The sequence below is a fragment of the Zophobas morio genome, unplaced genomic scaffold (assembly GCF_036711695.1).
Source record: "Zophobas morio isolate AGI-343-1 ecotype UQ-CSIRO unplaced genomic scaffold, CSIRO_AGI_Zmor_V1 ptg000544l, whole genome shotgun sequence".
Lineage (NCBI taxonomy): Eukaryota > Metazoa > Arthropoda > Insecta > Coleoptera > Tenebrionidae > Zophobas > Zophobas morio.
The window spans coordinates 60,400-71,583 of record NW_026972647.1 but is presented as its reverse complement, the minus strand read 5'-3'; the positions used below and the strand labels follow the sequence as shown (position 1 = coordinate 71,583).

Genomic DNA, 11,184 nt, shown 5'->3' with positions numbered 1-11,184 from the left:
GCTTAGCGCCATGTAGTCAGCTTCGCAGGATGTCTTGTCTACCTTCGACATCCATGGTATAAGATTTCCATTTAATGATTGTGTGCCTCATGGTGATGCGAAAGTTGTAATTTAATACTCTCTTCGCTTTTGTTCGCTTAATGGTTAGGATGGAACCTTGCTTCGTAGAAATATCCAGTCACTCCTTTTACCATCATTAGTTGCGTTTAATTCACTATTACGCATAAATCTTCCAGGTAATATTGTAGCATATGCAATACCGGGTCTTGTACAAGAAGCGCTATGTTCTAAGAGAGCCGAATGGATAATATCCCGTATTAATTTGATTGTACTCCTCAGAGAGCTGTAATTCTTTTCGTAAAAGGAAGTGCAAGTTTATGTCTCTTATTACTACGTCTTTTTGGCTTCTGAAATAATTTTGATCGTAGGTTCTTTTGTGTCATATTTGTAATCCATATCTTAAACTTAGCATGCGAGGCGTATGTTAGAACAAAACAATTTTTTACAGGAGTATGGCACTCTTCCTTTGTTTTACCCCTTATGTTTTCAAATTGTGAAATAGTAGTTTCGAGTTTAATAACGCATAGCTCTTGCAGTTTTTTTTCTTAGCTCTTTTGTATATAAATGGTTAATAACTAGACTTTACTGAGTTGCTGGAGCAAGTTGTTCAATTTTATTTGGGTTCATTAATATCTCATAATCTGATTGTTGTATGTTGATACCTAATATTGTTTAGGTCGCAGTCGTCTCGAATGTTGTATTCTTTTCGTAGCTTTTCTAATAATATGTGGTGTTCCCCTATATGATTCACTCATCGGCGTATATTCCTATGATCATTACAAAGTTTTTGGCATTTATCCATTTGCTTTTGTGTATTCGGATTTTTGTAATTTTTAAAGTTAAATCATTGGAAAAGAGTCGACCGAATTCTTTGAGGCCAAATAAGGCAACAATGTGGTAGTATACATTTTTAACGTTTGGAGTGATTTGCAGATAATAGGGAGCTCTACTGGGGATCTAAACAGTCTTTGATTAGGTAGAGCCCCTGAAGTATATGAACGTACACTGGTTTTTAAGTTTTGTATAAAGAAAGACAGTAGTAATATTCGCTATTTGAACTAGTAGTTGTTTGAGATTTGCTATGAGCATCAGTAAGCGAAAAGAGCCCTTTGATAGAACAGCGTTTTCTTTATGTCCTTGCAGTGAGGCGGGTCGTACAAAAGTTTATTCCTTTTTTGAAAAATCTCCAGGTTGTTGTTAAAATAATTCCCTGTTCTGACATTTTTTGGATTGGTAAATGGTAAAACCTTTTTGTTGTGTTATGGATAGTTCGTCTTTGACTGCTCTCTTGTGTAAATTCTTTTAGTCTGCAATATTGGCTTCATTATAGGTTAGGTAGGTGATGGATATTTCTTTTTATTTCATATTCGTGAATGTAATTTGTAGGTTTACATCTTTTATTGCTCTCCAATGTTTTGCACTGTTCCTCCTTTACCTCAGAGTTTTCAATAGCATTAAGAGGTTTATTATAATCTCCTGTCCAGATGTCTTAAGTGTTAGTCTCAAGTGTTCCCTTTCCTTTTGTATGGCCTTGTATAATTCCTCTGGGTAATGTTTTCTTTGTTTCAATGTCATAGATTATGTTTTTATAGTTTTCATAAACTTCATTCTTGGAATATTTGTTTACTCGGTGGTTTTGTATTAATAGTGTGGCCGATTGTGTGTGTTTTCGAATAAATATTTAGATGTTTTTAAATAATCATGTTTGAAAGTGCACGTGTAGGGTGTGTGGCGCTATGCAATTTTTGTCTGTATCAAAGGTGTACTTTATGTTATGCCTTAGAAGTTTAGATGTGTTATTTTTTAACTAATTTGTGGTCATTTATAATGAGAACTCTGTGGTTTTCATGTGTTGGCTTGCCGTCAATGTGTTATTCTATACGTCTTACTTCATTATGGATTGTTTTATGTTTTTGTGGTTTTTGTGTATTTAAGTTTATAAAATGAAATAGTCTCCTACTGTGTATTGCTTATTGTAAGGTCTTTTGGGATTTCATTGTGTATTAAAGGTTTAAGTGCATTACTATTTTAATGTTTTTCATTTTTTCTTTTGTTGTGTTGAGGAGACATAATCATTTAAAGAGGGTTTAGAATATACATATATTATACAAAACGCGTATCCAGCTCCACCCTCATGGTTGAAGTGGAGGGCTAAGTAGTTCCATGAAAACAATTTTAGTCCTTTTCATTATCACAGTTTATATAGGTGATCTACGCATGTGGAGCGTAAGTCAAAACCCCTTAAACACTAACAAATGCTCAAAGCGCGTCAAGAGGACAGCAGTAGCCTGTGCCGTTCCAAGTCTAGCAGATAGCCTTCTGATAGCCGCTCTTACAGGGCGATTACATCCCGTCGGAAGATGGCAGAAGCCCACAATAATTACTTCGTGTTGGATGCGTTAACTTTATAAAACAAAGCTACACTTCGTTGTATCTGGAAGGAGTATATGATATACGGTAGGTCAAAGACGCGCAGTTCCGACTTGTTTGCGTAATAGGCGGCCGCTTAAGTTTCCAAACCTAGTGCTCCACGCAGTTGTAGTTAAAATTCTCATACAGAACAACAAAAAAAAAAAGACATTTAGATCGGAAGGGTAGCGGTTTGCTGGAGGACTTTGAAGTTGCTATTGCGAAAAACGAACCCCTGGGTAGAGGATAAGCCCAACTGTCTTGGTATCCCGCATAATTGGCAGAGATATTAAATGGTGTTAAATGCTTTGCTTTATTAGAATTGCAATGCCCCCACAGCAAGCCGTTCTTAAGCTAAGCGCAAAGTTACAAAAAGTTAAATGTTGCGTTAAGGGAGAGGTGCATCTCAAAAACGACCCAGACATAAATTCTTTTACCCTGTATCAACTCTTGCAGCTTGTAATTTTTGATAAAGGTTGTACACGCACGTTACTTTGTTTCTTTTAATGAAGTTATTTAAATTAAATGTATTAGGGTTTTAGGGCTTCATATATTGAATGTACTAGTTAATCATATAGCCGTATAAATTATTTTTAAATAAGTTAGTTTAAAAGCCTAATTTAGTAATTTTTCATATTTGTTACTGGTTGTTTTATTTAGTGAAAGAAATGAATTTTGTAGACTTAATAAAGCAAAACACGTATTATGTTTATGTGTCTGAAGGAAGATCGTTACGTTATTAGCGTTCTTGGAACATGTATTAGACGCAAGCTGGAAGCGGGCGACTGCAAAACCCTCTTGACCGTCTTTTCAGACGCAATGGAGGCGTAGCTATTTTGGTGCAAGAAATTCGCCTTTTATTAGATGGCACAAAACCAATTAATGTTGACAACGGTCTACAATAATTCCTTAATATTAGAAAAACTTTGTCATCTTTCTTACTAACTTCCAAGTGATCTTCATATAGAAAATGATTTGTCAATTAAAAGTTCTAATTTAGTGCTTTCGAAAGAAATTTTTTCAGATGTTAATTTGCAGACCGGAAGTCCTTGAGAATAAATATAAAATGATACGTTATATATTTTAATAATAATATATATTAGGAATTAAATGTAATATAGTTATCAGATTAAAAAATTGAAAGCACTGTAGATAATACTGGACTCAGCCTAATAGAAAATGAGCAGGAATATAAAAAAATAGTAGCGGCGCGTACATGTCCCGTCATATTAACAAAAGGCGAGAATGGTATCTCATTGTTATCCCCATTTAAAAGATTGAAGTCTTTCTCTCTTAATAAGGAGTATTATATACTAATAAGTTTTTAAATCACGTTTATAAGGTATTATTATATCTTTATAAACTTATTTTATAGGTTATTTCTTAATGGTTACGCATAAGATCTTTCCTATAATACAACCATATATTTTAAGGCCAACTAATAAGAGTTTTTTTCTTAACTTGAAGTTCCACCAAACGTTTATTAATGAGTTATTTTTACACTAAAAATCTGTCAAAATAGTTTAAAATGGCACTTGAAACTCCAAAAGCAAATGTAAGGAAGTTTTAGGTGCTTACTATTTTGGGATTATCCTAAAAGCTATTATTTTAGAATATTTTTACAAGCCAATATAGAATAGAAACTATAGAAAGAATGTGAACTACACAGAAATCCCATTAAGTACTGTTACTCATAATAATAAAAGATACTATTGCACACTTTCAATATACAGTTAAGTTTGTCAACTGACTTTTTTATTATTCTGAAAGGGCCCATATAATAAACTCATTAGTTATTGTAAAAAAAAATTTCGTAATCGAGCCTTACAGCCTTGAAAATTTTTATAATCGATTTATCTTTACAGATCCGATTTTTAGACCTGCCACTTGTGCGCACTTCTAATCTCTCCAAGCAAATGTTTTTCTTTATTTATAAGTAATAATTTTTAAGGCCTATTCTAAAACACAAACTTTTGGTTTATTAGTTAAAATTTATTTGCAAAGTTAACTTTGCAAATAAATTTTATTACACTATTATATTAAGCTTTAACTCTGTTGTTACTAAACAAAATGCAGAAAACATACTTTTGAACTTGTTTCAGTATCATCTATATTTATTTCTCCTACTAAGTCTTTCTGTTCATAACTCTTAAACAACTCCGTCACTATCTCCCTACCAGAAACTTGTTTGTCCCGCTGCCGTTTTTTTTTTTCATTATCAGTGTCTTTTCCTTTTTCTATCACCATGAAAAAGGAAGCTAAGATTTACTCATTAAAAACTTTTATTAAGGCACTTCGACTAACAATCGGGGAATACTCAAAAGAGATGTTTCCGTTCAAGCACTTTCACTGATGTCTAGTCCTTTTTTCACACTAAAAAGCAAAATAAAAATTTTTAAAAACGTTTTATTTTGCACTCTGCTATATAAGGTTTAACAACGTAGTAGTAATAATAAACCAATTAAATTGTGTATTTATTTATATATAAAGTAATTTTAAGTGGTGCATTATATTGTTACTATTTCTAGTCATATTATCAAGATTACTTACCAGTTACACCCAGATTTCCCTTCATCTACCTACTAGTAAAAATAATTTTTTATTTACTTTTTATTATATTTCTACCACGCTCCTTTATTTTATGCTATTTTTTTAATATCGACTTTGAAAGAAAAAATAGTTGATTTTTTATTTTTGTAATAACTTTGTACAAAGCAATACTTAACGTTATGCATTGCAAACTAGAGTGTCAAGCGTCTTTGAAACGTCCACCTGCAATCGAATTATTTATTAACCAGTAAATACAAGTTACTTGAATCGCAGGAAAAAGGAGAGCAAAATATCAACGAACCGGAAAGCAAACCGCAAAGTTTCACTATTGAAAACTGAGAGAACCGTGAAACGGCTGTCGTCAAAAACATTTCGACCTCGCGAATGGCGAGGTCAAACATGTGCTTTGCGTTGGACCCGGTCAAGCACGACTTCCGGGCGCCGTCCGATATGTTTATCTGAAGAGGAAGAGAAAGTGAACTGTTTTGTTTATTACGAATATCAGTACTTCATTTTCAGCTCCCTCTTGGATGTAACACGAAACTATCTTTTCAGCAGTCACGATATTTATTTCTGGAGTAGATGAATCGTAGTTGCTTTTGTATGTCCTGGCCTTATGGTAAAAGTCTTGACGTATACAAGTGAAATTGCTTGAAACAAGAACGGGCTGGAATCTTTAATAAAAGAAACCCAAATTCTCAGCGGAGCACTCAGAATCGAGAGCCTTGCGAAATTCGTCTCGAACAAGTTTTATAGAGCAGATCTGCAAAAGCAACTTCTTGTAGTTGACTATCAACTCGCCGAAAAGCTCTTTGCACACAAATTCCCGGAAGATGCTTTTCTTCTCTAGCATTGGTCGGCACCTCGCCAGCTCCCCGCAGAACGTGCTCAGTCTGGCAGTACTCTCGAGAAAAGGGACGACCTGCAGCACCAGCAGCAAAGTAGCGTCCCGCAGCGATGGGATGAAGACAGATAGCAGCGAGACGCTTAGACGGTGGCTGTTGTGCGCTTCCCTTTTTCGGCCTTCCGCTGGGCTGCCGTATGACGTCACGTTGCCGCCAACCGCCCGCACAAGTTCCTCCGGCAATTCCACGTGAAAGGCGGCGGTTTCTTTGATATACTTGTTGTACAGGTACAAAATAAGCCCAGCCACTTCAGTGGCCGCTAAAATGCTGCATATTAGTGTTAACAGGTCTCTTGAATAGATTTAAGGTAACAGAATAGCAAAACGCACGTGTGTTCTGCTCACGGACCAGTAAGAGAAAGCCGGAAGTTTCCCGCAAAAATCTCAAAGTGTTTCCGCCTTTTATAGAATATGAATGTCTGAGAAAAGTCAAAAGCTCCTCGTAGAACTCCTCATCGAAGTTGATCAGAAACAAAAAGTCCTTAAAAACAGTAAAAGTTGAGTTACGAAGGCTGGAGAACAGGTGGTACTTGAAGCTAAAACTTGTAAAGCAGCCCCTCTTGTTTTAAGATCGAAGAAAAAACCTTAAAACTATTACTTGTAACAACTACAATTTCCTGTTTTCACTTGCTGGTGTGTCATGTTTTATAGTAATAAAAAATAACCCGAAAAACTTGTTGACGTAGGTGTTCGTAATTGGAGGGAGCCACAAATTCTATTAAGATAAGAGTTGCTTTGCTTGCGGGACGACAACTTTGTGAAATACTGGCAACCTCGATAAACGAACGAAAATCCGCCTTCGGGAAGAACTTGCGCGGTTGCTTTGCTGGTCCGCAAAGTAACGGAACTGAAAATGCGACAAAATAATTTCTTTCGACGTTGAGGTGATCCTTTTTTAATAGAAAATAAAGTATATATAAGACTTGGCGCCGTAAATATTTATAGTACTGAGATCAAAACGCGCACTAGCAGGTAAGACGGCCTTCACTTCTTCGTCTACAGAGTTCGACTTCTCTGTAAAGAGAATGTTATAATATCATTAAAGTTATTATTATAAGTTAATCTATCGAACGTTAACTTTGCGAAAGCGTTACTTCCGACGCAAAAACTAAATGCATTCCTGGCTTAAATTCTTCAGTCTCAGTCTCTTTAGCCATGATCTTTATTATAGAAACTTAAAAATATGAAAGTTGGGTATGTCTCACTTGCACGTTGAGGAAGCTGCGGGGTTAGCATCCCTACAGAGTCGAGAGGAGAAGCGTCTCCTTGAATCGTAAGCAAAGACGAGGAGCGCTGTCTCAAGGCAGGCAGAGATGCAGTACTGGTTGGTTCCGGCACCACAACGTCACTACACTCCACTTCCTCCAGCTGATGCAAAAAAGCGGTTGTACTCTGTTCTGGCCCACAAGAGACAACGCAGGGCTCTACGCTTTCGTCTAAGTATAAAAAATTTGAGGGTGTCGAGTGTGGTGCAACTGTTTCCTCGCGGACTGTCAAAGTTGTTAAAGTTTTAGGATCTATTGAAAAGAGGGATCAAAGAGGAGTAACTTATAAAAGAGATGCGGTAATATCAATATGAGGTAAATAAAAAAAATTAAAAGTTTAACCGGAATCTTTTTCAACGCTATACTGAGCAAATAAGGCAGGAAAATTTTTTCTCAAATGCTTTCCAAGCGGAGTATTCTCTGGAGGAAGGGAAAAGTCTGGACTAACTAACTCATTAGTTTGGCTCATATTCATAATATTGAAAAATTCAATATTATAATCTCAGGGGAGTCACAGAGGTTATGAGGTAAAAGGTAGACTTGTTATAAGAAAAACAACTCGAAGGGTTCCTTATAAAATCAGTTAACCATAACTTTTTAATACAAGAAATTTATATATGAGTTCCGACAATCTGGTAAATCCACCACTCAGTATTGCATCGAGATTCTCTTTCTGAGGAATAAAATAGAAAGGTCCTTATAATTAGCCAGCCACTTAGAGGTACAGTTTTTAAACAATTACCTAATGGCTATGATTTAACGCTATAATGAAGTTAAGAAGGATACCTTTCTTAAAGTAAATAAGTAAACTGTCTCCATGTAGAAATTCTGGTATATAAAAATTATCAACGCGAACGCCATTTAACTCACTGATTTAAAATTAATCCTTGCATGGTAAAAACTAGTTTCTCATTATATATATATAACTATTACATCTAATAACTTAGCCGTATAAATGTTTTGGTGATAATTAATTAGAGTTTATATTTGGAACCTTTTCGCCAATTACTTTAAATATAAATGACAATGAGAGATGCTGTATCCAACACTTTTACTTATGTTAATGTAATTTCAGCATTTTTCGATTATCAAGTGCCATGCTTTTCAAGACTAATGCTCTATAAATCCAAAAATAATTACTGAGCAGCAGAGAAATCAAAAGTACCCTTAAACCTAATATAATGGCTGTAGTAATTACTATTTGAAGTTATTTAAAATAATAAACTAGCGAATAAACTTCTCAGTTATAGTTTAGTCGGCCAAATAGCGCATAAGTAAAAAAGTTCTAAAAAGCTGATAATAATACAAACTATGAAATCAAAAGTAAATTTGTATTTATGACAGAATTATGACAATATATCACAAGATCATAACTACCTATAAGAACGCTTTTATGTTTGTTTAAGTTAGGAGATGCCTGTTTCCAGCGATTTTTAGTATGCATTTCTACAATTACTTCAGAATACAATAATATTATTGCATGAACTGACTTAACTTAAAAATTCTCTTAGTCTTAAGAATGGCCCTTCTTAGAGGGCTTAATATGTAATATTAGAGCCTTAGTAGAGATTTGTAGCCAGATCCAGTTCTTGTGCATATTATATTTAAAAGGCACTAATAATTCACTTCTGGGAGGTTTGAAAACTGTTAAATTTTGAAAAAGTTTCCTCTACAATTATTAATAATAAATATTTTTATGATACACGATTGTACTCTCTATAAACTTAACTTGGTGCTTAATCTTTTTTATTACCGATCGTTGATAATTGTAAATCATTTTTCAAAAGTTTCGGATATATTTTCGAAATTTAAAGGACATCAAGAGACGTACAATTGGAAGGTTTTGCATTCGAATTTTATTGGGAATTATTAACTTGTTTCAGCACATCCAATGAAAAAACTTTATTTTCCATATGAACTCTCTAAGAACAAATGATTTTTAAATTTTATAAATAAAATTATTTTCCCTTACTAAATGTTTACTCCTAAAAGATGGGTAAATTGTGCTAATATTGGTACGGACATGTGATATATAGATACATGGTATATGTACCGCGTGATATGAGCACGTAATATATTAGAGTTAACTACAATAGTACTCCAAACCACATTATGCATACTTACTGTAGTCTATCTCCTTCTTAACTATTGAAATTAAGTCTGTATAAAGTCTAGTGCAATATTTCAGTGCCGAAAAAATAGTACCTAACTTGCGGGGCACGTATTTTTTCGTCTCCGCGCTTTGTTAATTTGCTAATTCAAGTGTAAGTCAAGACAACTTTGGTATTAAAATTGTTAGCAGTTCAACCTTTGTTTGAGGTTGGCATTTAGCAACCTACCAGGCAATAATTACAAAATGATTCAAAATCAATTCTGTATAAAATATTATGTATATTAGAAAGAGCTTACACAATACCGAAATGGGAGGAATATTTATGAACCATACCAAAAAAAAAAATAATACGATCGTTTTATTAATTTACTTTTTTAAGGATAGCAAAAATCTTAAATAGTATCAACAATATCAGGCTTTGATTAATATTATTTTCGCTATTAATATTAGTTCTTTGTTTTAATATTACAGTTAATTTTTTTTTAGTTTAATACTAATGTAATGATTTCTACTATCTAAATTACTTTGTGAATAGTTGAAAAAATTAAAAATAGGTTTCATGTGATTTAGCCTAAAATTGAAGAATGCTCACAGTTAATAGAGTTAGATTGTTGGGTATTCACAACATACCTGAAAGCATATTGGGACTCATTTTTTTACAGCAGTGAAGAGAATTGGTTCAGAATCGAGGTTTCTGCACATAATGACCCACTAAGCCCGGCTCGTTAGAGTTCATCATTAACTTGATTATTGAGAATTGCAGTTTATTAATTAAAGACAGTAATAAGACAAGGTTGTGGATCCTATCTGACGATCGGGCTTTATATCTTCACCTATATTTTATTTTAAGATCTAGGATGCTCTTGGGTATAATTTGAAAATAGGCTAAAGGTAGCCTCTTATTGTTCTGGTCAAAAACTCCAGGCACTATTATTATTCTAAAGTAGAGTTAAGCCAAATATTGACAAGTTGACTATCATAATTTTCTTCTTTCGTTATAAAAATGCGTAACTTTTTTAAAGGGTTGATCATAAGCCTTCAATTCACGAGCTAACGTTCAGAAGGGGATAGTTAAGAGCCTTGAGCACTCTCACGTACATTTGTAATATTTATAAAAGGAATGATCCATGCTTAGAGAAGTTACATTTGAGCGTATTTTGATGTCTGAAATTATTAAATGCTTTCTCTAGGGCCCTTTGGTAACGTGTCCCATAAATATTAAAATCTATTTGAATACTGAAATGTTCCGAGACAGAACTGAATGTCTGCTAAGTTTTTTAAATGTCAATGGTTTTTGTAGTCTCAATGATATAATAGCTTCCACAACTTTTTCTGAGTAAGGTAAAAGATTGGTGGGTATTAGACTACAATGCTTTCGGCAGCTAAGGGGTTTTTGGAAGGATATTAATCTTGGCTAATCTCTACATATTTTTAGAGTAAGTAGGAGCTGCTAAATTCGGAGGAAATTCAATTTGTGGTAAAATCGACTTAAATAGGAGATTGTAGTGTGCTTACACGAGCTCTTTATTATAAAAAAAGTCGGTAATATCCTATACTTGGGTAACATTTGTCTCCCAAGCCCCGAGCTAGACTCTTGATCATGCTCAAAACCGTGAAGAGTAACAGGCCTGGAAAATTCATTTGCAACGGTTTTAAATTTAGGAACGCGTCGTCGCAAGCTATCATCGAGTTTAGTTAAGAAACATCAGTGGCGAAAAAGGCAGTGCGACCGATTAGAAAATCTGCGTCGCCAGCGAATCGCAGCTTTTCCTCCCAATGTGAGATTTGATATTAGCAACGTCTCCGTTGCTATTTCTACGAAACAATCTGTGTCCAGAAAGAAGCCAAGGATGTAGTAGAACTCCGCATGGAACATCCCAGGT

General features: G+C 34.4%; 1 protein-coding gene across 5 annotated transcripts; it reads right to left on the bottom strand.

The window, feature by feature from the left end:
* Nucleotides 1-4,758: 4,758 nt before the first annotated feature.
* LOC135121258 (uncharacterized) lies at nucleotides 4,759-7,983 on the bottom strand. 5 transcript variants are annotated; one of them, XM_064045564.1, is made up of 13 exons: nucleotides 7,931-7,983; nucleotides 7,531-7,861; nucleotides 7,129-7,440; nucleotides 7,002-7,070; nucleotides 6,872-6,937; nucleotides 6,697-6,813; nucleotides 6,589-6,638; nucleotides 6,254-6,404; nucleotides 5,710-6,183; nucleotides 5,528-5,646; nucleotides 5,321-5,477; nucleotides 5,191-5,241; nucleotides 4,759-4,842 (listed from the first exon to the last, which is right to left on the bottom strand). In XM_064045564.1, the coding sequence occupies exons 2-12, from the start codon at nucleotides 7,661-7,663 to the stop codon at nucleotides 5,219-5,221; spliced, it is 1,671 nt and encodes a 556-aa protein (XP_063901634.1). In that variant the 5' UTR covers nucleotides 7,664-7,861; nucleotides 7,931-7,983; the 3' UTR covers nucleotides 4,759-4,842; nucleotides 5,191-5,218. The 5 variants fall into 5 exon arrangements, with proteins under 5 accessions (XP_063901634.1, XP_063901635.1, XP_063901637.1 ...); XM_064045565.1 differs by having other exon boundaries at nucleotides 4,788-4,842; nucleotides 5,196-5,241; XM_064045567.1 differs by lacking the exon at nucleotides 4,759-4,842 and having other exon boundaries at nucleotides 5,170-5,241; nucleotides 7,531-7,758; nucleotides 7,818-7,861.
* Nucleotides 7,984-11,184: the final 3,201 nt, after the last annotated feature.